This window comes from Toxoplasma gondii, chromosome XI (genome assembly GCF_000006565.2).
Source record: "Toxoplasma gondii ME49 chromosome XI, whole genome shotgun sequence".
In the NCBI taxonomy this organism is placed as follows: Eukaryota; Apicomplexa; class Conoidasida; order Eucoccidiorida; family Sarcocystidae; genus Toxoplasma; species Toxoplasma gondii.
Window position 1 is genome coordinate 902104 of NC_031479.1, and position 26401 is coordinate 928504.

The 26401-nt window shown below is 51.9% G+C and overlaps 3 protein-coding genes across 3 annotated transcripts; 2 read left to right on the top strand and 1 right to left on the bottom strand.

Moving 5' to 3' along the window:
* Positions 1–191: 191 nt before the first annotated feature.
* TGME49_309920 (hypothetical protein) lies at positions 192–6007 on the top strand. Its single transcript, XM_018782595.1, has 4 exons — positions 192–2287; positions 3140–3464; positions 4284–4367; positions 5156–6007. The coding sequence occupies exons 1-4, from the start codon at positions 202–204 to the stop codon at positions 5340–5342; spliced, it is 2682 nt and encodes an 893-aa protein (XP_018635598.1). The 5' UTR covers positions 192–201; the 3' UTR covers positions 5343–6007.
* Positions 6008–6040: 33 nt separating this feature from the next.
* TGME49_309930 (melibiase subfamily protein) lies at positions 6041–15524 on the bottom strand. The gene is made up of 7 exons (XM_018782596.1): positions 12064–15524; positions 11249–11390; positions 10219–10355; positions 9726–9972; positions 9229–9495; positions 8424–8698; positions 6041–7762 (listed from the first exon to the last, which is right to left on the bottom strand). The coding sequence occupies exons 1-7, from the start codon at positions 13425–13427 to the stop codon at positions 7246–7248; spliced, it is 2949 nt and encodes a 982-aa protein (XP_018635597.1). The 5' UTR covers positions 13428–15524; the 3' UTR covers positions 6041–7245.
* A 1315-nt stretch (positions 15525–16839) lies between these two features.
* On the top strand, positions 16840–26383 carry TGME49_309940 (phospholipase D active site domain-containing protein; the record flags this gene model as incomplete). Its single annotated transcript, XM_018782597.1, has 11 exons — positions 16840–16902; positions 17014–18077; positions 18980–19064; positions 20239–20402; positions 20797–21331; positions 21899–22587; positions 23153–23221; positions 23437–23610; positions 24381–24814; positions 25443–25636; positions 26253–26383. The coding sequence occupies exons 1-11, from the start codon at positions 16881–16883 to the stop codon at positions 26381–26383; spliced, it is 3561 nt and encodes a 1186-aa protein (XP_018635596.1). The 5' UTR covers positions 16840–16880.
* Positions 26384–26401: the final 18 nt, after the last annotated feature.

The window sequence follows — 26401 nt, forward strand, 5'->3', positions numbered from 1 at the left end:
ACTCTCTGTCCTGTTCGAAGAACTCTGCCTTTTCGCGTGTAAAAGAGTCTCTGCTGCCGTGTGTTTCCAAAGGACGACTCCCTGATGTTCTCTTGAGAGTTCTGCGGTCCGCTGTGAGCTTTCCGACTCAACATTTCCCCCGCTTTCTCTTCTGACAGAGCCCCTTCCACGTCTCACTGTCCAGGTGTACCAACAGCGAAAATGGATTTGAGCGGAACTCCTTTTCCTGCTTTTACGGGTCGCGAGGACGACAAGAGGCCATCACCTACGCGGTCTTCAGGAGGTGAAGGAAGAAGACGCAAGGTGGCTCTTGGTGAAGAAACTTCTTCTTATGGCTCTTCTGCTTCTGCAGAAGATGCCTCCTTGAACAGAACTATGGTGCCTTTCGTGCTCCGTCAGTCTTCCACGTCCAGTCCCGCCTGTCCTGTCTGCTCTTCGTCTCCTCTCCGTGTGGATGGTCCCACAAATGCAGATCGGGCGATGCGAGACTCTGCGCATGTCGCTTCACGCGCCTCCACTCCTTCTCCCCGTCCTTTTCTGCACTCTCTGTTGCCTTCGCCTAGTCGGAATCTCTCATGCCCCCTGCCGCGGGATAAGAGTGCAGAAGAGGCCCTCAGTCTCCCGACTCGGCTTGCCGTCCCTAGCCTGTCTCTTCACGTTGGAGAGTTTTTTGAGGAATACGGAGCAGCTGTTGACAAGGTTTCCTGGCGCGGATTCGCGGCGAATTTGAGAAGGTCTTCTCCTGTCGACGCTGTTTCCGCCGTTGCGGACCTCTCTTCTGCTTCTCGTTCCTCCTCTTCCTCGTCATGTGCTTCGGCGAGCATCCCGCCTGTCCAACCGCTTTCTCTGCGAGGCGTTGCATTCGAATATGGTCATGACGTTGTCTCTTCAAGGAGCGAAGCTCTGTTTTTTCCATCTTTTGATGAAAAAGAATTCCTCTCGAGGCCGACGTCGGTGGCATCCTCTTCTGTTTCACCGTCCTCTGCTGCCTCCTGCGCTGGCCCGTCTTTCTGTTCTTCTCCAGGCCTTGGCGTATCCGTCGCTGAGTCGATGTCTCTTCCTCCGAATTGTGGCAATGCCCCAGGGAACAGTGGAGACTCAGATCTACTGGCGACTCTGTCTAGCTCCCAACTTCACACAGGGAATCGAAGGACTTTGTCTAGAGATGCCGAGCGTGCGTCTTTGTTTTCTCCTTGTTCTCTCGTCAGAAGCGCTTCTACGTCGCCCCGGTCAGCTGTCTCTGCAGGCGAGGGACGCTCTGGAGATTCCTGCTCAAAGACTTGGTTTTATCCGTTGTTGCGTCGCGGACGCCCCATGTATTCTTCGTCTCTCTCCGTCGACCATCCCCGTGTTCCTTTATCTGAGACATCAGATACACCTTTCTCTTCTTCCCTTCTTCCGTCTTCCTCGCACTTTCCTGATAATCTTCTTCGGCCTACCGTTCCCTCGTCGCTGCCCTTGCTCGCGTCGCTCTCGCCCTTGTGTTTCTCGACATCTCTCTCTCCGTCTGTCTTCCTCTCGCCTTCGTCTCGGCTCTTTGTCTCTCCTCTTCGCCCCCTTTTCTGCAGCTCTCTCTCGACTTCTCTCTTCGCTTCTTCTTTTCTGGCGCCCCGAGGCTTCTACGCCTCTTCAGCAGTCCCCCCCACTTCGTCTTCTTCGCCGCCTTCTTCTTCCTCTGGGCCTTCTCCCGCTCCACAAGGTCAGCCGTCTGCGCCTAGGAGGAAGCGAGGTCGGGGGATTCGTTTTTTTCCGGCTTTTCCTGTGCACCGCTGTCGGGGTGTGTCTTTCACAGCTCCGGAGACAGGCGAGAAAGTCTGCTACGGTCAGTTCGATGAAGGCGCAGGCATTCTCTTGGTGTCCCCGGAGGTCCTCGACAGCATGAGTCTCGCCTCGCGCTCACCCTTCTTCGATGGCTTCGTCCTCAGACAAATGACTCCCAACGTGGTCCACAATCAAGTCCACCGCGAGGTCTCTGCCTTCCTCGCCGCTGCAGCCAAACTCGGAAAGGGCGATGCCGCCTCACAGACTCCTGGAGACAAGGAAACAGGAGACAAGGGAGACGCGGGAGATGGACAGGAGGCGAAGAGCGCTGTGGGGGGAACCTCTTCCAGTCGCAATCGGACGAATGGAAAGGGTCTTTATGTGAAGAAATTGTCGGGGAGTTTGACGACGCCCCAGCTTGCCGCACCCATTCTCACGGAGCTCGAACAGAACGGACGGTGTAGCGTTCCTGTGCAGTTCATCGAATTCAAGCGTGGAAAGGAAAAGGATCTAAACCTCTGCGTCGGTACGTAATCAGGATTCTCCTCAGAGCACAATCGATATATCTCAAGCATTCAGATTCGAGCTCGACGACCAGTCTTCCGTGTGCAGTGACAACTTCTCGAAAAGAAGCTTCTTTCCTTCCGGCCTTCACAGTCCACATGTTTGCACAGAGCGTCAACACGCTGCGATAGCGACAGCGGGAACAGCTCACCACGGACTCCCCCTTGTTTCGACTCCGTAGCGACTCAGTGAAAGATGTGTAGAACGAGCTTAATACAGTGTATAAAAAACGACAAGGTACAATGGTATCGGAAGCAGTGGGAAGCATTCACCATCCAGATGTGTCTATGTTTCCCCTTTGCTGCACGCGTGGAGACAGCAGGAGCGATGGGCTCAGATTAAACTTTCCGTTTGTCTCACGTCGATGCCTCACCGCTATTCTTGGGTTTGCCGACCTGCCGTGAAGGCTACCAGATTTTTTAGTCATGGTTGATGCATTGTCTCTTTTAGTGCACTGTATTGGATGAGAGTAGAGATCGACACTTCGCTCAATACGACGCATCGTTGACACCCCCACAGATGTAGAAGGAACTGCAGATGAGCACTGGCTAGTCTGGGTGGGGGCTTGGGAGGTCGTGCATGCATACGGAGTCTCTTGCCTGTGCTTCTCTTTGTTTTTGTGTTTTATCGCATGCGAGCCCTCTCCAGTTCTTCAAGTCTGATCATTGCGCCTTCAAACGCCCCTCTCTTTCTCATTTGTCCATCGAGACTCACCCCCCTAATAGGACACTCTGTGCATGCTGACGGGACTTCTTGGGCGTCTGTTGGGATGTCTTGTGCATGTTGTGTCCCCCTCGCTGTGTGTGACATCTAGGCGACTGCTACTGGTTGGGTCTGAAGATTCCTCTCCAGGCGTGTAATCCATTTCTTCTCTCGCGGCAAGAAGGCATGCTGGAGTACTACACAGGCACTCCTAGCGTGTCTCCACCGGAGGCGTCTGGGGGGACTGACGGCGGGCTGAGGAACCCGCAGGACGGAGACCGGCGACGCGCCGCAGGCGGACCTGGCAACAACAAGGGAGAAGCTGAGAGAGACGCGAGGATGAATGCAGACGGAGGAAAGGAGAAAAGCGACAAAGCCAGAGAGGAGGACGAGCTCTGGACACCTCGGGGGACTTTGGAGGATGTCGGCAACCACGTGTAGGCAAAGAGGACAGCGAGGCTCGGGGCTCTCGTGATTTTAGTCTCCAAAACACTGCATTTCTTAGACAGTTTTAGATCGGCAGAAGCAGCCTGGAAATGTCGTTTCGGGCGGTGTCTCCTGCGAGGCTGGCGAAAGCGAATTGTGTAGGGTAGTTACACAGCAGTCTCCAGGGACAAAACGCACCCATCACTGAAAGGAATCTTCACTGAAAAATGCTAGTCACCAAAGCAACATTCGTGTTATTCAGGGAACGCACTCGCTCTCCGGTTCTTCTCCAAGCCTTCTGTCCTATGTGCCAATCAGGAGGCTGACCTCCGAGGGTGTTTTGTGTCACTAGAGAACATATATGTATATATATATATATATATATATATATAGTTTCTGAACATGGTAGAGTGTCTGCTACCATGCTTTTTCTACTCGATTTGCTGTTGCACTGCTTGGCGGTGTCCAGAACATCGCCTGTAGTCAGGACACCCTCGTTTTCGTACCATCGTGCGGCCGTCTCAAGGGGTGTTTCGATAGGTTCCCGGTGCAGTGTATGAAATCCACAGTGGGGAGGTGTGCATGGAGGTAGAAGATTGTTTAGCTAAATCGGGTGCCGTATGCGTCGACGAATGCGTCTCATGCGGATAGAAGACGAGAGATGTCTGAAACACATTCATACTTCACAGGATACGTGCGTTCGCATTGGTGGTGAGGCCGAGCCTCCTGGAAGTAACGGCTGTGGGCATCACCTCATGAGAGCTGAGTCAGCCTCGGCAGCGGAGGAACTGGCATACAGAGTCTGTGGCAACTCTTGTTTCTCATGTCAGGATGGAAATGTGCAAACGAGCGGCAGAGGCGGTTCCGAGCACAGTTTCGTCAGTCGCCGGCAAAGTCCAAGAGGCATTCCCACGGTGAGAAGAATAGATGAAGAGATCGAACAAAAGTGAGAAAGAAGTCAAGAGGAAAAGAGAAAACACGCGAAACGGAGAAAGAAAAAACGAGAAAAGAGAAAGAAAAAAGAGGAAGAGAGATCTTGAAGTGTCCATGACTGGGTGTGAAACTTCGCGATTATGTGTAGGTGGAAAACGTTCTCTGTCTTTGCACATTCAAAGAAAACATTTTTCACAAGTTTTCAGTGACCAGCCGCTCGCTTCGTTTGCGTGCGTATCCACGTAAAGCGGTCATTATGGATGAGTGTTAATTTGCTTCCACAGCTGGATTATAATACATGCACCGCTTAATATTCAATCCACCGTTGTCTCGGTGGATTGGGCAGTTCACCTTTTGAGGTGCGGCACACTTGTGGGCAGATCTCGAGTTTGTCCGCTGCCGTGTACGGAGAGCAAGCAACTGTCTTTCCTTGCAGCGTAGCGAGCGAATGTTTGTCTTCCTTGATGTCCGCAAAAGAGGAGCCGAGCGTCGTCTGCGGCACACACATTTCTCTTCAGTGAATCTACGTCATCGCGTCTCGCTTTTTGCGTCTAGACGCAAACCTCGTCCGTTTCTAGATGCTGACAGCAGAAGACGAGTGCAGAGAGAAATCGCGAATTCGACAGAAATAGAGCTGTAGGGGGAACCAGTAGAAAGGCTACATAGGCGGCAGCTCCGGGTCGCTTGCAGGCCAGGTAAATGTAAAATCTTGAAAAGCTACTTTCTCATACGGCTGCGGACTCGCCTTTCGATTGGCATGTGTGCACAGCTCTGCAGAAGAGGCGATGGACCGAGGGAAAGGTTGGGTGAAATTCTCACATGCAACATACGAGCGGCTCACGACGCATGCAATGTCCGTAGGCGAAAATCTACGTGTGACGATTGTGGAATTTTGGAGAAGCTGGACAGGCCCGTCGAAAGGAGGGGGAGGAGCAGATGGAGAACCGAGTATGTAATGCGTATCCTGAGGGGAACTCAACAGAGAGCCTGAATAATGCTGTGCTTTTCCCACTTGATTTTTTTCCGTCCACACGCTGGAGGAACTAGCTCGCATTTCGGCCCGTGGGTGCCCTTTCTTTTTTTTGTCCCCGAATTGGTACAACAACAAACGTGTTTAGCAGCAGCCGGCACTCGTTTGCTACACGAGGGGATTAGATGGACTTGATGTCACCACAAATAGCTTAATTCTTCGCAACTTTTGTAGCCGCTCGTTTGACTGGAGAGACGGACAGACACCGAACGAGGAATAGAGTACCACGTCCGGCTAGGAACTGGCCAACCCATGCAGCTGCCGTAGACCTGTGCTGTTGAACCGAGTGCTGTTAGAGTGGAACGTGCTAGAGAAAACGGACGGACGTAAGTCGACATAGAATCAAAACTCTTCCGCAACTACACAGGACAGTTACCCGAGCAATTCGGACCGCTTTTACTCATACACTGCGTGTCTGTGTGGAGGCCGATATCGGCCGCTAACAAAATCTCGAAATTGTTAGGCAGGCACTTGTACAACGTGATCGACTTGCTGCTTCCGTGTCTTCCAGTGCAAGGTGTCCAATTTTTGTCGGCGGCAACTGTACCTCCTGAAACCTTGAGACGGCAAAATTGAATTCGCAGGAGCACAGGAATCTTCACGACTTGTGGAACCCGTGCGGGTGCGAAATTCGAACATTACGAAACGCTCGGAATTCTTTGTTCACTTTAGTGCCACACCTGCGCGTCGATCACTTAGGATCAAACTTCGGCGCCGTCGGTTATTTCCAGGAACAGAGACCCCTACTTATCTTTCGAAAGGGCGTGCCCCGGAAAGAAACCAGCAAAGCCAACCCCTCGCTTCTTCAGATGTAAACGTATTAGCACGCACGAACGCGGTAAACATCTCCAGAGTGGAGGCACTCCCCGAACACGCGCATCCAGATGCCTCTGAATGCAGCAGACTAAATCGAAGCGGCGGTCACACTGGCTGCAAGGCTGCCACAGCGTACGTTTCGACGAGATAAAATTTTGAAACACTTCGGTCCTTGTTAACGACCGTCTGTCCACAGTAGACGTTGCATTGAGCAGTCGCCTCCTAGTTACAACCTTCACGGAGAGGTCCGGCTTCTAACCGTTGAACATTTTGGGAACACGGATTTTCTTCTCTTTCGCTTGCACTCCCTAGCCGACAATTCATGCGGCTTGGGGAAGGGGTCCTTTTACATCATGAGCAACGAGAAAATAATCGTAAACGCTGCTGGGCAGTCGACGCCATTTGCGTGTGTCTTAAGCAGACGCCTTTGCTGAGATAACGAAAAGTCCCTCTGGGTGAAACGGAAACGCCCCTTGTTTATTTCTAAAAATGTTTCATTTCCGTATTTGCATGCGGAAAAATCTTGCGGTCAGTACTTCCCTGCCGCAACGTTAACTTCTTAATATGAAACAGTGTTGTACCAATGACCAACAAGGTCCTCGTGTACAAAGGAAAATAGCCTCTGCAAAAAGCAGGGAGCGCCTCTGCCTGCACTATTGTCTTCCCTAGTAAGGAACCATCAAAATGCCAGAGTCGCACAACATTCTCGCCTGTCTACCTCGTTATAGCTTCTACGTTTCCTTCATCCTATCTATTTCTTCTACCCATTTTTCGCTGCAGTATTTGGCAGAGTGTCTATTTGAGGCGAGGTCATTCCGATACCGGCACATCTCCCCACAGTCCGGAAAAAGTGTGTACCTCATACTGTAGCTTTCCTTGCCACACGAGCAGCCAGTAGACATCAAATTCACTTCAGAACTTATTTCAGCTCCGTCAATGGAACCACCATCGAGGTGGGAGACCTGCCTTGTCTCTTACCGTTCCTTCCCGGTTGTTAAACCATTCGTCGTCTCCTACATCTCCCTGTCTATCCGCGAACGCAGCGAATGAGCGGGAATGTTGCCTTGGTTTGCCACCACAGCGGGGTATGTTTCTGCTTCCTCCCCCACAGCTTGTCTCGGTGAGTTTCTCTGTTGCTCTCCGCTTCCCGTAATTCCCCTGACTTGTTCGACGTGTCCTGCCACGCTGACATGTCCACTGAGTATGTCAATATCTGGTTCGGTTCCACGTGCTTCACCATTATTGTTCTCCCGTCGAACTCCGGTATTTTCGTCTCGCTCACGAACGCCTGCTTTCCGTAGTTCTGGACTCTGTGTTTCATCGTTAGCGGAAGAGAATCGATGGGGCTCTCCCGTCAGTGTGCATCCACTGATGATCACCATGAACGTATCATGAGGAGCCAAGATGTATGGGGATACGATGTATCGTTCTTTGAACCCTAAATTTAGGCCGAGCCATACATCCCTGACAGTGCACCCGAAAGGCGCTGTGGGATCGTTGTCCACGGGAGGAAAATGCACCTGCACGAGCCTGCCAAGTAGCGTGCACAGAATTCTGCAGTCACTTTCCAAAAACAGCATTAATTCAAGCGAAACAAATATGTCGCTGGGAAACTACTTACGTAACAGTCACTTCTTTAGTCGTTCGACTTCACCCGCTGCATTTCTAGACCTCCGCTGCTGCGAATCTCGCCCACTTTTGTAGACTCCGAATCATCGCAAGATGCGTACTGGCTTCGCGTATCGCATCGGATGAACTATCGCAGCCGTTAGCGTCTACTAGTTATTACTTCCGTGGCTATTACTGGAAAACTATGGCTCGTTTCCACGCTTTCATAACAAAATCAGAGCGTCTATGGTGCTTCTTCTGTCGTAAGCGAAACTGCGCGTTTTTCTTATACTCCCTCGAGTAGCTGTGACCTAGAAGAACGCAGTCCACTCGGTTTTAGTTACCTTAATTGATTAATACTGCTTATGCTCTATCTATGGCCTAATTCTCTTAATGCCGGTTGTGGAATGAGGATGTTCCGATGAAACCTTCTCGCTCTGCTTTACGCTTCGTAACACCGACACTCCCGACTTCTATAAATGCCCTCTGAACACAACGGAAGTAGTGAAGGATCCCTTTCTGCGCCAGGCGCTGAGTCAGGTGGGTAAGAGAGAAGCAGTGCGCGCTGGCTTCCAAACCTCACCTTTCTCTGTCTGCTGGCGGTATATTGTCCAGAAGCCGCAGAAGCTTACGGCGCCTCCAGGGCAACCACGACTCCCAGTATGCCTTCTGTAGCTCGGACAGATTGATGGTAACGTTTCGGGGCTTGGACGAGAGATTGACAAATGCCACAGCTGTCGAACCGGCAGCCAGTGGGCGCATCCAAATCGACATAGTGTTAGGAGACTCGAACACCCGCAGACCTTCGAGAATCAGGTCGTCCTGATTCACTGCAATAACCTCGGGATTCGCCAGGATCTGTATGCATACGACGCCTCCAGTATCAAACACAGTAACTCACGAGTCACTGGAATCCGTCGCATTCTACGCCGGTGCGGTGCACTCCCGAAAATGGACACAAAAGAAGGTCTTTCAGTTTATGAAAGGACGCAAAAGGCGAACAGTTGGTGTCTTAGCTGCAGAAGACACTTCTCCACGACACTCATGCGAAGAACGAAGCAGGCACCCTGCTAAAGGACTTCTTGGCCACTGAACCACCGCTGGAACGCGCTACACTCATTAGCGTCCGCGTATACACATAAATGCCTCGATCACTGGCAGACTCCTCATGCCTAAACTTGTCTTCATGAACGAGAGCTCTTCCTGTACTCCTAGCTAGCCGGTCGTACCCGTCATGCCGACCATGCCGCCACAACATTGGCAGCAACTATGCTAAGCATCCCTTCTGAATTACTCAGTTACCTCAGAGAAGGCTCTCTGGCTGCCAACACCGCTATTAAAACAGGGATGCAGAACTGTAGATTCCTTGCTTTCCTTGCTTCACCCACCTGAAGTGTTTGGGGAGTCATGTTGCGTACGTCGTTGCCAAGAATCAGTGGAGCCGCGACGATACTCCACACGCTCATCTGAGTTCTACCTTCTGCTGTGGAGAAGTTGCCGTTTCCAACCTCCAACATATCTGGATCGTTGAATCTCCCCGGCGCCACGACGTTCGCGAAAATGCCTTGGTTGTCGCCCCAAAACTTCATGATTGCAGACAGACTCTCCCATGTGGGCTGGATGTCGTCAAAAATCCTCCACGTATCACACATTTCCTGAGGGCATGCCAAAAAGGGCACACGAACCCTGTTACAATTAGGGCATTGTCGTCGAATTATCTGCTTCTCTGCCACATTACCAAGTACCACCCAGGTTCGGCACACTATTATGTAGAACTTGTGGGTTCTTGTTGCCAGAGGCTAGTGTATACGAACATGCGTCTTTGTGTGTTTCCGACATATCCACTTCGTGGCTTTTGCTGTTTCTTCGTCTGCGCCTTTCCCACCCCAATCAGCTTGAAATCGAAGTCCGTAGGGTTGTGCACATAGGCAGGCCAACTGCAGCTGAGGACAACTGTCTGCTTGTGATCCGGATTCGCCGCAGCCGCGTATTCAAAAGCAGGAGACCACCGGCTGTAAAGCATGCCCATCTCCGACGGTTCCGCGTAGCACCCATCGATTTTCAAGAAGTCGACTCCCCAAGACTGAAATGCCATTGCATCCTGTTCTTCGTGATCAGCTGACCCGATATACCTGAGTAAAGCAACACGCGCGTGGATAATACCATAATACCCTGACCATGGGTATATGCTTCCATATAAAGCTATCTGTATAGGAAAAGTGTGTATGTGTGTCCGCAATGCGAAAAAAACAAACTCTGGTTATCCTCAGCTGTAGTATCCGATGTATCGACTCTAACAAGCATACAGTCTGCGTTTTCCATTCGTCCATATCTCTTAAACCTCGCAGCTGCTTTTCCCTTGCTTCCCTCGTACTTACCCCATACAGGTTCTGGATCCACTGTCCGTGTACAGCCCGAAGCGGAATCCACGAGAATGGAGGAATGACGCGAGAGCCGGCATGCCATTGGGGAAGCGCTTGGCATCCCAAACAATTGGTTCTCTGGCCCCACGTTCCTGTGACAGCCGAGGAAACGATACCACAGGAAAATAGGACAGCGTTCAGGCGCCTGGCACACCACACGACACGAACAATATTGCCAATCGGACGCAATCCCCCGCGAGGAAGCACCGATGTTCGGCAACACAGGGCAGCGAAAAGCGGACGGAATTCCTGGCCCTTAGACGAAGAATTGGAGTGGGCACCTGGCACTCGTGTTCACGGTAACAGCTCCTTTCAAACAGCAACAGTTTCTTTTTATCCCTATAGGAAAGCAAACAATAGCCGGTTGCCACAACTCTTCGACCTTGTTCCGTCACCAAACTGGCTAAATCGGCAAGGCGCGAGTGAACACCACCCATGACTACGCCGCTGAGGCGGAAGAGTCACAAAAAACAATGACCGTCGTTCAAATGACGCTACCCGCACTCTCGGTCACGTGTTGTTCTACGGAGGTGTGCTAGGAGCAAAACACAGGAGCACATGAATGCACACACGGACTATGCGAGCGGCGGCGTTACACGGAGACAAGGTATGGTCAACAGTCATCATCTAGAACCGCCATACGTAAGACAGATGATTTGATTATGATCTTTGCACTCCACTCGGGCTACTCTGGTTCACCCTTGGCACCACGTCGTTATCGTGTGGTAACAATAGTTTGTGTCCGCCGGCGATCAACGATGTAACGACTGTCTGCTTTCACCCAAACATATCACTGCTGTCATCTCAGCTTCACTACGACTTGACTTCGTTCGTTCATTCTTGCCCGAGTGTGGAAGCCGCGTCCGTCTCTCGATGCGTGCCTGCGCCTCTCTGTTCTCTATTGTCTGGTTACCCCTTTCTTTCGTCATGCGCACTATGTGCCCTCTCCGCCAAAATCTCTAGATTGGTTCGTTTTCTTCCCTACCTCATCTTTTTTGATGCTCCAGCAGTCGTCAAGCATGACATACTCGTACCCGGCTGCGTGCAGCCCGGACTGTTCGAGTGCGAGCGCAGTGTCCATGACCAGCTTCTCATTTAGCTCCGACAAGTCACACTCAAATCTATTCCTGACAAGAAACGGAAAGCACACACAATCGCAGCACACACGCGTAGCGAAACTGTATGCTGCTCGGGCAAATGGACAGTTGCGGTCACTCACACAACTATTCATCTTCATTACAGAAATCGACTACAAACGTATTGGCACACTGCTGATAACGAACCTGGTACAGTCAACACCTCCAAGCAGTCCGCGTGTCTCCGAGTTTTCTGTGCTGACACGTATAGCTAGTTCCCTCAGATTGGCAACTGTGCTCCACTAATTTCTTCCGTCTGTGTTTGTATCTACTTTTTCCTTCCCCTCTGCTGATTTCCACCCTCTTGCCAGCTGCTGGGGCTTCTCTCGTGTTGCTCATCCAGCATTACCAAAGTGTTCCTCTGGAAAGTGCCAACACGACACAATACGAACGTCGACAAAGTGCACCCCTGTCACATAATATGCCATTCGCCTTCCAAATTCCTCCGCCATCAGCAAGCCAGCATCGACTTTCACACTGTGCGCCTTGTGATCAACAAGTTTACGGGGCCTAGCATCTAATGGTGGCAACGCGCTTTTGAAGACTGTCTGGCTGTGATAAGACATTATACACATCGTGGCTAATTAATCTACCACCGCCCTGAAAAATGACGCGCTGAACACTTTTCTCGCACGCTGCTCCTTGCACGTCGCCTGCCTCGTACCATGAACTCCATCCCATTGGCGGTTTTGGAATATTTGCTTTCCCACGGGGTGTGCGTGCCGGCGAGCTACTTTCGTTTTCCGAGATGTTGACGAGGCCTTGATAGCCTATGCCATCGCCTTCCTCATGCTTGTTAGGCACGACTAACGGCGCGGTGTCCTGGCTCCACTTTGCGAATTCTTTCCTCTCAGCAAGCCCATTGACCTCAGCAGTTGAAGCAGAGACGAAGGGTTCCTCTGCATCCGCAGGTAGCGGCGTCGCTCTTGGTGAAGGAACCACGTCATCATTGTAGCGCTGCAGGAAGTGGTCAGGTGGCCTTGTGTGGGCTGCGTTAGCTGTTTCCGTGTCTGCCTCCGCGTCGACTCCAAACGGCTCATCAGCCTCCTGGTCGACATTCATGCCACCTTCGTTTGGTGGGTCTTCGTTCTCCCGTAGGTTCAAAGCATCTTCGGCTGCATCGACATCGTAAGATAGACTATACTCGTCCGCATCTCCATCCAGGAACGGACCGTCCTCGTCCTCGTCTCCCCATATGAAGTCTTCGTCCTCGGGATCGGCCAATGCAGCTGGCTCGTCTCCGTCAGAAAGGTACAAAGAAGGGTTAGGGTCATCTTCTTCATCAAAGAGATCCATCGTACCACTCTCCAAGACTTGATCACCTGCCTTCCCCTCACGATTTCCTTCTTGGTGCCCGTGATGGTTAATGCTTCCCACCTGTTCCCTGTCTCTACGCATGAGTTTTTCACCAACTGGTACTGAATCGTCTCGACCAGCAGTCTGTGCGACTCGCCAACTGTAAGGCCGGGCTCCTCCACCCTCATTCCACTGTAGGAAGCCGAGATTACTTCTCTCCTCTGAACCCTCTGCCAGGACCGACGAGGCGCTCCTGCGCACTCCTGCCTCCGCTGCCTTCAACAGATTGGTGCAACTATCCTCTTTCTGTTCCCCTGTCGCACTCCAAGCTTGCGTGAGACAGGGTATCTTTCCGTCGACGTCTCTCCGTGTTCGACTGTCTGGTTTTCTTTCTTGGTTTCCCTCGACCGTCGCTTGCTCTGCCGCTCCCTCCTCGTGGAGCGCCTCACGCTGCACATATGCGGCGCTTTCTTCGGTGAGCCTCTCGCTGCCATGTCTCGCATGGGATTGTCCGTCGTTTATCTGTGCCCTCTGCAGCGTATTTTCGTAGGCTGGCATTGTGCCCTCAGATGCAGTCAGACACAAAAACGAAAGCGCAAAGAGGAAAGTAACTCGAAGCAAACAGTGGAACATAGGGCGTGCGCTCGTCCTCTGTGGCTTTCGTGGAAGCCGAGAAGGCGCCTGGAAGGCCACTGTCTCCCAGCCAGGGTCGCTAGCCCTGTCTTCAGTCATGGCTGGCTAATCCTTGGAACCGTGCAAGTACGGGAAAACGGAAGGAAACAGCACTCGACGGACACACAGAGGAAGAAAATCCGCGGACGGACCAAACTGCAATAAAACCACCTCTTCAAAGAGAACTCGAAACGCTGCTGCGGTGCAGTCTGCAGCCCTACCACACTGGCGTCGATCGTTGCAGTGGTGTCAACCCGCGAGCCTTGGATCCCCCTTTAGTTCGTAGAGTTTCAAGGGAAAACGTCCCACAAACGTCCCAGAAACGTCTGTTTCCCGAGCCACTGACGCAGACTCACAGGACGCGTAGCCATGAAACAGTTCGCAATAAAAAGCCCGTGCTGTTTCGATGGTAAGGCAGATCACAAACGCGGACCGGGACACTGAGAGAAGTCTTTGTGTGCGGTGTTCAGTCACAAGCTCACCGCCACCTCACGAAACGTGCAACACCCGCGCCGTTTGGACGGTCAAGTACGTAGACTCGCTCTACAAAAGTATGCGCGTCGTGGTGTGGAAGGTAAACTATCGGAGATAACATGCTTTCTACTCCATCTGTGCTGAGAATAAATGAGAGTGAGTCAGTGATACGACGTGTTTGGTGATGTCTTTTTTCTAGGCGAAGGGCGGACTGTGAAGCCGAGACAAGCCGTGTGCGCGGACCAGCAAGATTCGCCGGTCATCACAGTCCGACCGAACTTGCGGACGGTGGCAGCCACGCGTTGTTGACTGCAGAGTTCCACCGAATCAATTGAATCGCTGTCTTTCCGCCTAGCATGCGTCCTGAAACAGTGCATTGTTGAGCGAGATTCGTCCTAGTCGAAAGCACCACATGGTGCGAAGGATACAGATGCCATGCGTGGGGAATACGCGTACAAAGGTGCTGGAAGGTGATGGTTGTGCCGGCAAGCGAGGTTCCTGGATCACCAGCCTGGAACCAACAGTGCCTTAGCACCTCTGCTTCTACCTACTGGGAGGCAGGACAAATAGACCGTGAACCTTCACGACACATGCACCTGACACTACATATATATGTGCGACAGCACTAAAGTACAGTGCTGCGAATTGAAAATGATGCAACGTCGACCGAGGCGATCACAGCACTGTTTGTACGGCAAACCTTTTGTAGGAGGTGCCTTGCAGTGCAACAAGACGCCAAAGCAGCCTTACTACTCACGAGGGGGGCTATCGCTCATTCTCTGGCATGTCAGCTGCTCCATTTTTGCATTCTGGTGGATGGAAGGACGAAGTTGAAGGCACAGGTAAATTGGGAGACAGGCAGAGCGAATCAAACAACTTCAGTATTGTCAGGAGGCAAAAGATAGTGGGAGTGGCTCACTGCACAAGGAAGGGGAAGACAATTCTTGCATTTGCTGCGCACATGTGACGGTCATGATCGGGTAATGAAGATGCTGTTCTGCAAACGCCCCGATTTCTGGACGTGTTTTGTGGGTGCTGCCCAGGGGGCCGATGAAATTCGTCCGGATGCCAAAATGTGTGAGCCATCGTTATTTTCCGTGTGTACGGGGCAACGACGGGAGCGTACGTGGGGGGAATGAAATTTCCTTGGTGAGGTTGACCTCCCAAAATGCAGGTTGCATTTCCACTGATTTGCCACTTTGATCACCGCAGCTGTTAGCTAATACAGTCGAGAAAGAAAATTCCCGGTGCTCGAAACACTGGCGTGATACGCAGCGCGACTCAGTGATACGGCACGTCTTCTCCCGCTGCATATGCTTGATGTACTTTCTGTAAGCTTCGCTTCAAAAAACTGCATAAAGGGTAAGTGTTTCAACACGAGTTGGCCATGCCGATGGATTGTGAACACTTCAACGAATCATGCTGGCACCGTGGGTACATTCGCAGGCCCCTCAGCTCCCTGTGCACATGGAAGTTCCTGACCGTGGTGACATGGGCATTTTCTGTGGACGGGCTCCTCACACAGTTGAATCCCAAGGAATTACCTGTCTCTGGAACCGGACGTTAAACGATGCGTTTCAAGACACATGTGAACAATAATATCCCTGCAACTTTTAGGGTGGTCAAGAAGCCTTCGCATTACGGGAAACCGTCGAGTCATTTGTACCTTCAGGAGGACTCGCTCCTGAGATGGGAAAACCAAGGATACGCTGACTGCTTTGCGCCTTCCATTTACACGGAAAGAAAAACATTCCGGCACGTACACCCTAGAAAGCGGCTGCAGAAACTGACGGTCCACAGCATTCTTACCCCTCCCATTCCAAACTGGAGACAAGTGCGACAGCGTGGGGACTCGCTAACATATACTGATTTTGAAAACGCACCTGGATCCTCGCTGACGCAACACCCATGGGTAACATGGGAGATAAAGTAAACACTGTGCAGAGGAGGGCCAGGAAGGCGGGATGACAGAAGAATGAGACTTCCTCGAGTCCATACAGCATCGAGTTTTCAGATCAAAAGAGAGCTACACTGAAGCGAAAATTTACCACGCGTGTCCGGATTGACCGTGTCATCTATATTGGCCTTTTGGTACTATACAACCTGCGCAACAGTCCAGCATGCACCGGATATATCCAGCGTCTGCGGAGCCGCTGCCCCATAGTTGACACACGACAAACTCAATAGATTCCTCCTGTCGGCTCTTCCCACATGAAGTGCACGTAACGCATTCTGGAACCATGAATCCTGATTTTCTTCTTAATTCTGGAGTTGGGTCGTGTTTGGAGCAGCTCACTGGTGTGGAACCGCTTTTTTCGTAGCAGCCTGCTGCTATTCTAGCTGGAGGGAAGGTCAACATTGCAGCATGCGGTACTTACTTCAGCCCGTGGCTTGCTGACCTTTGCACATGCTTCTAGGTTTACCGATTTCCACCGTTCTGGCCTTGTGGTTTTCTTTTGGCTGCCGTCGGTGACCCTTGCTGGAGGCGGTTGCCCACAGTTTCAGCCGAATCTAGTTGTACGTTGAGACACCGGGTTACACAGAGCCTCGTTTTTCCCCCCCGCAACATTTCTACGACGGTCCGGCAAAAGCTGCTTCTCGTGACACCTGCGTGCGACGTGAACGGTTCGTACCCGCTTGCCCGCGAAGTTTATAGCAGCTGGCTAAACCGACACCTTTTCAATAAATGAATGTACTGAAGACGAAGGATCCACCATTTGCATGTCCCCTTCCGTTCTTGTCCAGCGCCGTGCGGATCCAAGTTCCACTGTAATAGCAGAGCTTAGTCACACTGAGAATTACTGCTGCACACGCCGTCAAATGGCTGCATGCGCGGCGCTGCCGCATGCATGCGCGCGTCTTAACTTGAAAAGTTTGTCAAACCACGGAATTGTTTCAGCAAGCTGCCAGGAGGCAACTCCTTTTCCCGTTGAAAAGGGACACACCTGCTTTTATCTGGGAGAGAGACTTTTTTCTCTCCTCTCTTTCTTCCTCACGACCTTTCCTTCCCCTCGACGTGGCGGACGAACGCCGCGACAGATGTCTGCAGTTGTTGAACAAGGTAGCTAGCAACTTGACATGCCCACCATGTCGTAAGCTTTCCTCTACAGGTTTCTCCTTTCTGTCTTACTTTGTCTCCTCAAAAATTTTTTGTTGGCGGTTTCCTCACCAGAAAAGATGGTCCCTCCGTCCAGCTCTGGCCTCCCGTCGAGGCGCTGCGCTGCGGCGGTGCTTTCCGCGTCGCTCGGCAGCCTCGCCACTTTAGCGGCACTGAAAGAAGACGAAGAAAAACGATTCTCTCGCCCCGCTTTCTTCTCAGTTGCATCGTCGCTGACGTCTTCTTTCATGGAATACGGAACAAATGCCTCCATCGTAGGAGACTCTTTCTGCGCTGCCCGAGACTCACGGCGACATAGCAACGGCAGTCTCTCCCATGTTTCCAATGGAGAAGGATCCCGTCTCGAAGAGAAGAAAACAAACAGGTTTTTTCCTCTACGGGGGACGAACGATGCTGACAACACTGCACCTGCAAGGCCTGACGGACGGGGACGGCAGGGTGGAGGAGCGACAGATGTGAAGGGTTCTGTGGGTGAAGGACATGCTGGAATCACCAGTCAGAGACAGGAAAGAACAATTTGTCTCTTGCAAGTGCCTGTCAGCTCGCTACCTTCTGAAGCCGTGAATGAGAACAAACAGGCGGGGTGGAAGGGTCACGTGCGTGAGAAACACCTCAGAAGGGAAGTGAGAAAAGGCGCTCAATGGGCTCAAGCGCATGCGGAGCCTGGCACCTTGTTGTCCAGGTTCTCTCCAAGTCGCCTCCATCGAAACGCAGTCTCTCTTTGCGCCTCGGATTCTCCTTCTCCCGGCTCTTCCTTGTCTTCGTCTTTCTGCTCTCTGCCTTGTTCTTCCTCGGCTACATCTGGTTCTTTGTCGAAATTCTCGACGAAGCTCAGCAATTCTTCTTCCTCAGGGGATGCGTCACTCGATATACCCTCTCACGTCAGGCGCGCTGTCTCTCGTCTTCGTCTTTTCCAAGAGCAGCAGAGACGCGAGGAGAGAGACGGAGGCGCAGAACCAGCAGCTGCGGGAGGACCTTGTGGGCCAGGTGCGGAGACAACCCAAATAGATTCAGAGGCCAGGACATCGCGAGAAGGCGAACGACGAGAACAAGGCGCCCCAGGTGTCACGCGTCGCGGCCAAAGTCTGCAACTGTCGGAAGCAGATTTTTCGCGTCTTGTAAGTGCCTAAGCCAAACACGAGACCCACTAGTGACGGCGATTCTACACTCTGTGGGAATAAATGTGCAGGGTCGAGTCCTTACTTGGGTCAAGACATACAGATCTGCGTATAAGGGGCACACATCCAAATGTAACGCACAGCACAATCTACATATATAAATAAATATATATACATACATATATATACATATATTTATCTATATAATTACATATACATAATTACATATATATATATATATATATATATACATAAAGACGTACTTCTGTACGCCACTGACGTTTAAGTATGCATATACTTGTGAGGTAGTGCGGATATGATGGCTCCTGCACGGACTGCAGAAGGAGGAGGAGAAAGGCAAGAATAGCCTCTTCTTGTCACAGAGAGGAACGAACAGAGGAGAGTGTTTCTGCCAAGGAAACGGTTTCCTGTTCTGGTTTGAGGTCGCCCTGCGCCTCTGCGTTTCGGTGTGTTGCCGCTTTTCTCTGCCCTGCAAGAGACCTGTGAACCTGCCCCTGTCAGGTGAGGGGCTTATGTCGATGCGCGACGAAGAGCGGCTTAAAGTGCAGATATATAAAATGAGGATTCCTAGAGGATTTCACGTAGCGTACCTTTCCATGCACTCAAAGTTACGCAGTTTACTGGTAAGTGCGAAACGCGAGAGCTATAAAGATAAGCTGAGCAAAGAGTCTCGAGACAGAACCGACAGTAACGACTGAACTCTAGACCAGCAAATCCCGATGAGGGGCAGAAAATCCGAGAGTCAAAAGGCACTTCCGTGTGGTCTTAGCGTTCGCGACAACACAGTCCTCTTCACTTCCGGTCGCGTTTCCTCTCCATCTGAAAAAGTGCAACTTCTCGTTTTTCTTGTCTGTTCTTTCTCCGCTTCCGTTTGGCCGCAGGAAACACAGTGGTTAGCATTGATGGAACGCGTGAAACACTTTGGTCGTTTGTCCAGCGGGAACAGTGTAAAGATTTACCACGAAGGTAGGCAACTCGAATACGCTTTTTTGTCTGCCGTCTGGGTTAAGGCCCCGCTCCCGATCCAGTCTAGGAGTTTTTGTCGTTTTCGTTTCATCTCAGAGTTGTCGTGGACCTCTTCGTTCAGGTGACACTCCCCTCGTCTTGTCTTGGGGGTCTTCCGTTCCTCCACACACCTCGTCCCCAGGCCGCCAACGCCTCCTCTTTTTTCTGTTCTGTTTGTCGTCGCTTTCTTCCCCTTGTTCGCTTTGTCGTCTTGCACCATTGCCCTCCTGTATCGCATTTTCCTCGTTTTCGTTCTCGGATGGGCGCTATGTGCTGCGTGCGTCTCCTTTTCCTTCGGTGAGAGCGACGCTGGAGACCACTGAAGAGGCAAACACTCGGTGGTCAGTGTCGTCGTCTCCCTGCTCATGCCTTGGCTGTCTGTGTTTAGGTCCTCAGTGCTCTCGCTTGTGTTGGGCTTCCCATCGATAAATCACAAATGCGGTCGACGCTTTTCAGTTCCATGTTCTTCTTCGCCTTCTCGGATCCTCCTGTCTGAACATTCCTGAAACCTTCTTTGTGCGAATCTCTATTTGGCGGCTCGGAACTCGATTCCCCAAGAATCAACGCGGCCGCCTGGATACTGAATTCATGAGCGTGGACAATGCAGCTCCTCGCGTGCCATCCTGCTCTTCTGTGATTATATCCCACCCACTGCATATCTCTCCGTCGCAGCTCTCTTCGCTTCTGTCATGACGTCTAGTGCATGCGCACGACGTCCCCCTCTCTTCCTCCTTCTCTTTCCGCACACGCCTCTGCTTTCTCTGTGCGCCTCTTTTGTTTTGGGCCGTTCCTCTCTCTCTGTTGCTGTTGATTCCCTCCTCCTCTCTGCGTCTGTCTTTCCCTCTATCGGCCCTCGCTCGCGTCCTCGCTTCTGTGATTTCTTAAGGAAAGCAAAGGCCAGCATACGGAAAGAGAAGAAGACCGGAGCAGAGAGGTGACCCTGCGCACGGCTCTCTGGACCACGAAAAATCATTCCTCCACATAAAAGGTGTGAGTGCTGAGTATGTGCAAGCTGTTAAAGTGTACTATAACGCATAATACATACCCTGAAAATTGTCTCCAAATTTTAAGTTGAAAAACCTGTATGTGTCTTCAAATCGATCGCTTGCTCGACTCTTTTTTTCACTGTTTCCAGGGGACAAGGCCTTCTCGTCGATCTTGCGGACCCTCCGAAATGCAGAGAAAACGATTCTAATGGAATTTTACATTTACGACAACTCCAGCATCGGCCGAACTATCAAAGATGCTTTGTGTGCCGCGGCGCGGCGAGGCTGCTTTGTGGTGCTCGTGGTGGACTGGGTAAGCGACGGAGAGACGTTCTTGGCTTTTCTGTGTCTTCGGCATTCCTCGCTTTCCTTCGTTTACATTTTCGTGGAGGTCGCGGTTTTTCACAAGAGTCCAGGCTTCATTAGATGCCTCCGGTGTTTCATTGTGAGCTATTATGCGAGTCTGAGTCGCGTTTACCATTTGTGCAGAGACACTCTCAGTTAGAGTGTAGTAGTTACCATCGCTGGGCTGCGTGCACGGTTCTAGGTGCACGGTTCGCGAACCCACTTTGATGTTCTGAGGTTTCTGGCGGAGCCCACCAAGCCTTCCGACTGCTGTAAAGAGCACCAGGCAGCTGTATGCTTGCGTCTGAGCTTCCTCTCTCTGGAGACTCTTCTCTCTGTTCTCCGGCGTTTTCCGTTTGCAGGTGGGGGGGTTCAACATGCCAACGGCGTGGCAAGAGGAACTCGTTGCTGCAGGCGTGAACATGGTGATTTTCAATCCACCATTTCCTTTGAGTGGAGGGTCTGCGGACGCGTCTCCGCAGTCTTCACTCTCGTATCTCGCTGCGACAGCGAAGCACATCCTGGCCTATGGGAAGGATCTCTGTGGCACCCTTGTTTTCTCTTCGCCGCCTCGGAAGCCGCACGATGCGCGCGGCTGTTACGCGGAGGCGTCCTCGCCGTTCTCTCTCTCTTCTGGCGAGTCACCTTCTCTCTCTGTGGGGTCGCAGAAGGACGCTGGTGCCTCGCTTGCTTCTGCGCTTCTGGAACATCAGAAAGAGCCTCGAGACTCCCCCAACACGAAGGAGTCTTCACGGAGTGACAGCCGGGCACAGGCACCAGGCTCTCTGTGGGCGGAACGCGTGGGGCCGATCCCTTTCCGCGACCACCGGAAGAACCTCATTGTCGATGGAAAGGTGGCTTTTGTGGGCTCGTTGAACGTTTCTGAGGACGCAGTCGGTAAGACTTGAAACCGCGTCGAACAGGGTGTACATAGGGTTGGGTTTCTCTGCCTCGTCGGCACTCTGAAGGGTGACGATAAACAGCTGCAAAAGAGAGAGAAGTGTCTGTACACTGTCGTAGGTGTAAAACGACGCCATCTCGTTACTGAACAGATGCCCGGAAAAGCAAACAGGTACCGGTTTCGTGTATTCAGTGCAGAACGAAAACTTGAGGAGTCTCCTGAAGTGAAATCAGATCAGGGGCGTTTCGAGTTTTATGTTTTAGTCTATGTTCTACAATGTACTTTGCTTTTCTCTTCACTAACAATTTACGAACGTGTTCCGAGTAGATTCTCGTTTCCATTCTACATTCGGTCGACCACGTTTTTGTGCATTTTGGGCTGGTGACGACGTTGGCTTCGAAAGGCAGCAGCCGGCGACGGGAACTCAGGTCGCTGCCTGCGACGCGGGCCTGTTTCGTATTTGGTGTATTTCGACTCATGTGACTCGAGGACTGTACACCTGCAGTGCGAGGCAACTCCAACCTCTTGGAAGGAACCGAGTCGGCTGTGTTTGGGATTTGCAGGCGAGAAGTTCGGAGGACGAAACCACTTCTACGATTTGCATGTACGGCTTCGAGGCCCCGCAGTCAAGGCTCTGGAGTCTCTGTTCGTCGAGACGCTGGACACCTCAAATGCTCGCTCTCTCAGAGATCGGCTTGTGGCGCATCTGGCGCGGGTCGAGAGAGAGCAAGACATGCAGACACTGAGGTTTCACAGCGAGTTCGAGGGATCGGAGAGACACGCTGGAGACCCAGAAGGACTCGCCAAGACGAGGGAGAACAGAGAGAGCGAGCAGCTGTCTACCCGGGTTTGGCCTGACAGAGCGGAAAGGAGCGGCGCGGTGGCGGATCTACAGGCGGACACACGTGAGAGTCTGGCCACGGCTTCTTCTCTTCACGCGTCTTGTGTCGACGGCTCTGTTTTGCCGGACGCTTCTCCCTCTTCCGTCTCGGCGTCTTCCATTTCTTCGTGCGTATCCCTAGTTTCACCACTGGCTTTGATCAAGTTCTCCTGGTCCAACCTGCAAGCGCTGCTGCGTGCGCTTCTGCCGTCGATCGCGAGCAGAGACAGAAACGCAGAAGTGCAGGAAACAGAGGAGGGTCGACACCTCCTTCTAGGGTGGAAGGCTGTGAGGGTCTCTCGCCCAAGAGTGGAAAACGAGGGAGTCGAAGAGGATGACGACGCCGACGACGCGACTGATGTTCTGGTTCAGGTGAGTGGGTTACGAAAACACGATTGAGAAACTACCTCTGTGCTGAACGTTTGAGACAACTCAGCTTCTAGTCCCCAGAGTTCCTTAGTTTTGTGTTTAGTCTTTGCAACGACTTTTTAAGACTTGAAACGTTTACAGAAGAAGTCAGCAATAATACTGAAAACATTCACAAAATATGCTCTGGAGGTTTTCCTTACAGCTGAGTTTGATCCTCAAGGTAACAAGCTGAGCGTTCGCCGTACCGCAATTCGACTCGCCTTCCGTTTTTGCGCTTTTTCGTCTCCTGCACTGTCTGGCATTCCACGGTTTCTTCGAAGCTTCGTGTCGCGCGGGGTTGTTGGTCTGGCATGTGTGACGAACGCCCTCTGTTTGTCACGCGTTTCACGAAAACGTCTCGTGCGCGAGTTCTGTGCGGTGTAAAAAGAGTCTTCGTCGAAACCCTGTCAACGATTTCTTTCAAAATGCACTCTCCTGGGAGCAAATGCGTTTTCGGGGAGCTACAGTCACAACAAACCTCCCTTCTCCAGTTTTAAAGTTCCGGCATTTTGACTCGCGTCTTCTTCAGGTTCTCGAAAGCAATGTGATGCGGAATCAGAGGTCGATTCAGGCTGTCCTCAAATCTGCGATTTACAATGTAAGCTGCAAAAGAGAGACGAGACGCATCTGCGTGGCGTTTTCCCTTCCGAAAACTCTATCGTTTTGTGACAGCGCTTTGTCCCCTGGAAAGATGCCGCCCTCGACGGGTCCCGTCTCCTGCTGGTTGTGGAGCTTCCTGTGTTCCCCCATTGTCCGCTTACACGAAACATGTTTTTTATAGACTTTGTCTCCCTGTTTTCTTCTCGTGTGCAGGCGACGGTCTCTTTGTATGTGACAGCAGCCTACTTTATTCCACCTGGATTCCTCCGTCGCGCGCTTCAGACAGCTCTCGCCAGGGATGGGGTCGACGTGTCTCTGCTTCTCTCCGGGGAAAGCGACGTTTGGGGCGACGTGTACGCAACAACATACGTCGCTCGAAAATTCCTGGTGGGTCACCAGCCGCGCGAGACCCGCGTCGCTCTCTCTGCGTTGTTTCTCCCTTGTCGCGGAGCCTTTTCTCTCCTAAAAACCTGTCTCTCCACGACGCAGGGAAGAGGCGCGTGGGGACGCCAGACGACGCGAGTTGCTGGGCCGTCCACGCGCCCCAAACCGCGGACTCTCAGCCATGCTCAGTGGTCCAGCTCGGTCTCGACTGTCGCATCTCCTCGAGTTCGTTGCCCGTCGGTTTCGCCGCTGTTTCGGCCGTCGTGACCCTTTGTTGTCCTTGCAGCGTTTCGTTTCCTCTCGATTGCCCTCTCACGAGTCCTTGCCCTTTCGGTTGTCTCCTTCCTGAGTTGCACGTGGATGATAGAGACGCGTCGTTCTCTGTGTCGCCAGGTGTCGTCAAGCAGAGAAAGGCGACTGGCTGGGATGTGTATCGGGTCTGACTAGGCAAACGCAGAGTACCCGTTCCGTTCGCTTCAAACTCTCTCTGCTGGGTTAGTCAGTGCAAAAGACCGACGGTGGTTCCACAGGCACACGCGACTCTGTCTGTCTGGAGGCGCCTGTGCAGCTGCTTCTCTCGTTTCGTGCCTCCTCATCTGCTCCAATTGCTACATTTTCGAACGCACTGGTCACTCGCTCGCGGGAAGTTCCATGATCGACGACGCCCGGGCTCGCGCTGACGAAACGTTGGCAGACGTCGCGCGTCTGTTCTCTCTCGCGTTTCGCAGATATGTCGATGGCGTTTTCTGTGGGTTCTGAACTATGCGTTTCAGACGAAACAGCGACGACACGCGTTTCTGTCGGCCGACTGGGAAGTGGATCCGTCGTTTCCCCAGAGAGTGAGGACTTTCTTCTCTTCTCTCCTGCCCGTTCGACGACAGCCGACTCTTGACGCCTACTGTTCCACGCCTGTCGACGAGAGCGGATCTGGACAATCCTTTGCTGAGGACTCTGCCGCTTCTTCTGGGGTCTCGTCCATTGCCCAGAGCGGCCCAGAGAGACAACGACGAGAAGAAGGCAGTGTGGAGTCTCAGGCAGGAGGCGAGAGGGCGGAGAGGCGGAGGCCCAAGAGGTGGAGGAGTCTGAGGGAGCATGCAGAGCCGAGGGGAGACGCGTCCGTCTACTTTCTGACGTCCCGTCATTGCCACGCGAAAAACATCGTCGTAGATCACTTGTGGAGCACCACTGGATCTTTCAACTTCGACAGGTGAGCTTCTGTAACTCCTTCTCGGAGTAGACGTGACTCGGACCGTCAGGCAGTGACAAACTGTGTGTTGGGTCGGTTTTTTGTTTCTAAATCGGGGGCCTTTCACTAATTGCGTTTATGAAACAAGATTAGTTCATGTAGCCAACACGGTCCGGTTGTTTCGGAAAAACGCCCTTAGAGAACGGTTCTCCGATCCCCCCCCTCGTATGGTGTTCCTGATCTTCAAGACCTACTCGCCACGATCTGTGTGTTCTCCCGTTTCGTCTCAGATTCAACGCAGAGCCTTTTCTCCGCGCGTATTTCCACCTTCTTCGTCTTTCGCGCAAAAAGCGGCTGTGTGTGTATCTTTCTCTTCTCGTGTAGATATACATAAACGTGGATATGTATAAACCTACAAATGCATAGATATGCATATATATATATATATATGTATGTAATTGTGTAGATTCATGAACCAAGAAGCGTTTACATATATATATATATATATCTAGGCCCATGTATATTTTCTCCCATCCGTTTCCTCTCAAACCGGGTTTCTCTGTTGTTATAGGATTCCCTTAAGATGCACAGCGTCCTGTTTCCTGCGGCCGCGTGGGCCGCGCATGTGCGTCGTCTGTCCCTGTCTCAGGTTTTCTTCGCGGCGCAACATGGAGGTGCTTGTGGCTTTTCTTGACCCTGGGATTGCTCTCAAATTCGAAAATCTCTACTGGAGACATGTGCAGAGCGGCGAGGCAGAGCAAATGACTGTCGAGCAGTGGAGTAACCAGTCTCTCGTCAAAAAGGTCCTTTGCTTCTTCTGCTACTACATCACCCGCTTTGCAGGTAAGACAGGCGGCCACAAATTCCTAAACGCATCTGCGTGCAGCCAGTCCTCGGCCTTTTGCAGCGGGTGGCGGGAGAGGGTGGAAGCTGCGCGTCAAAGTTCGAGCCTTTCTGGAACGCCCTAGTGGCATCGCCAAGCGGGATGTATCCCACCGCCGATGTGCGTCGCCTGATGCAGATATCTAAGGGGAATGCGTCGGGGAAAGAGACGAATTTGTAAGGACATGGTCGTTTTTTTATGCAGACTTTTACATCTATATTTGTATATTTGTATATTCGTGTATGAGTATTCATCTGGGAAATCAATACATCGTCACGCAAGCTACCATGTACATACGTGCATATAAAGGCGTATACTTAGACAAATACGTGTATATGCATACCAGGGGTCGGAGTGGATTTGCCACATTCATATATATATATATATATATATATATACGCTCACATCGATCCGTATGCAGGTGATTACAGGGATGCACATGTGAGGGGTATAGATATTCGCATGCATGATCGTTGTATTCAGGCATGTGCGTCTCTGCGCCTGACGATGTCGTCTTCTCTCAGGTGGACTTCATCGAAATGTTCTCTCTGTCTGCTTGACTTTGTCTGTGACCAGGAAAGAATTTCTTCGATGGACTTTCTGACCAGCGACGCCGGGCAGTCTTGAATCGTCTCCTGATTGCATCGTACCTCGAAGATATGCCTGCGTCAGATCTCTCGACGTCTCTGCTCTGGGGTTTCCAATAAAACTACCGACGCCGTCTC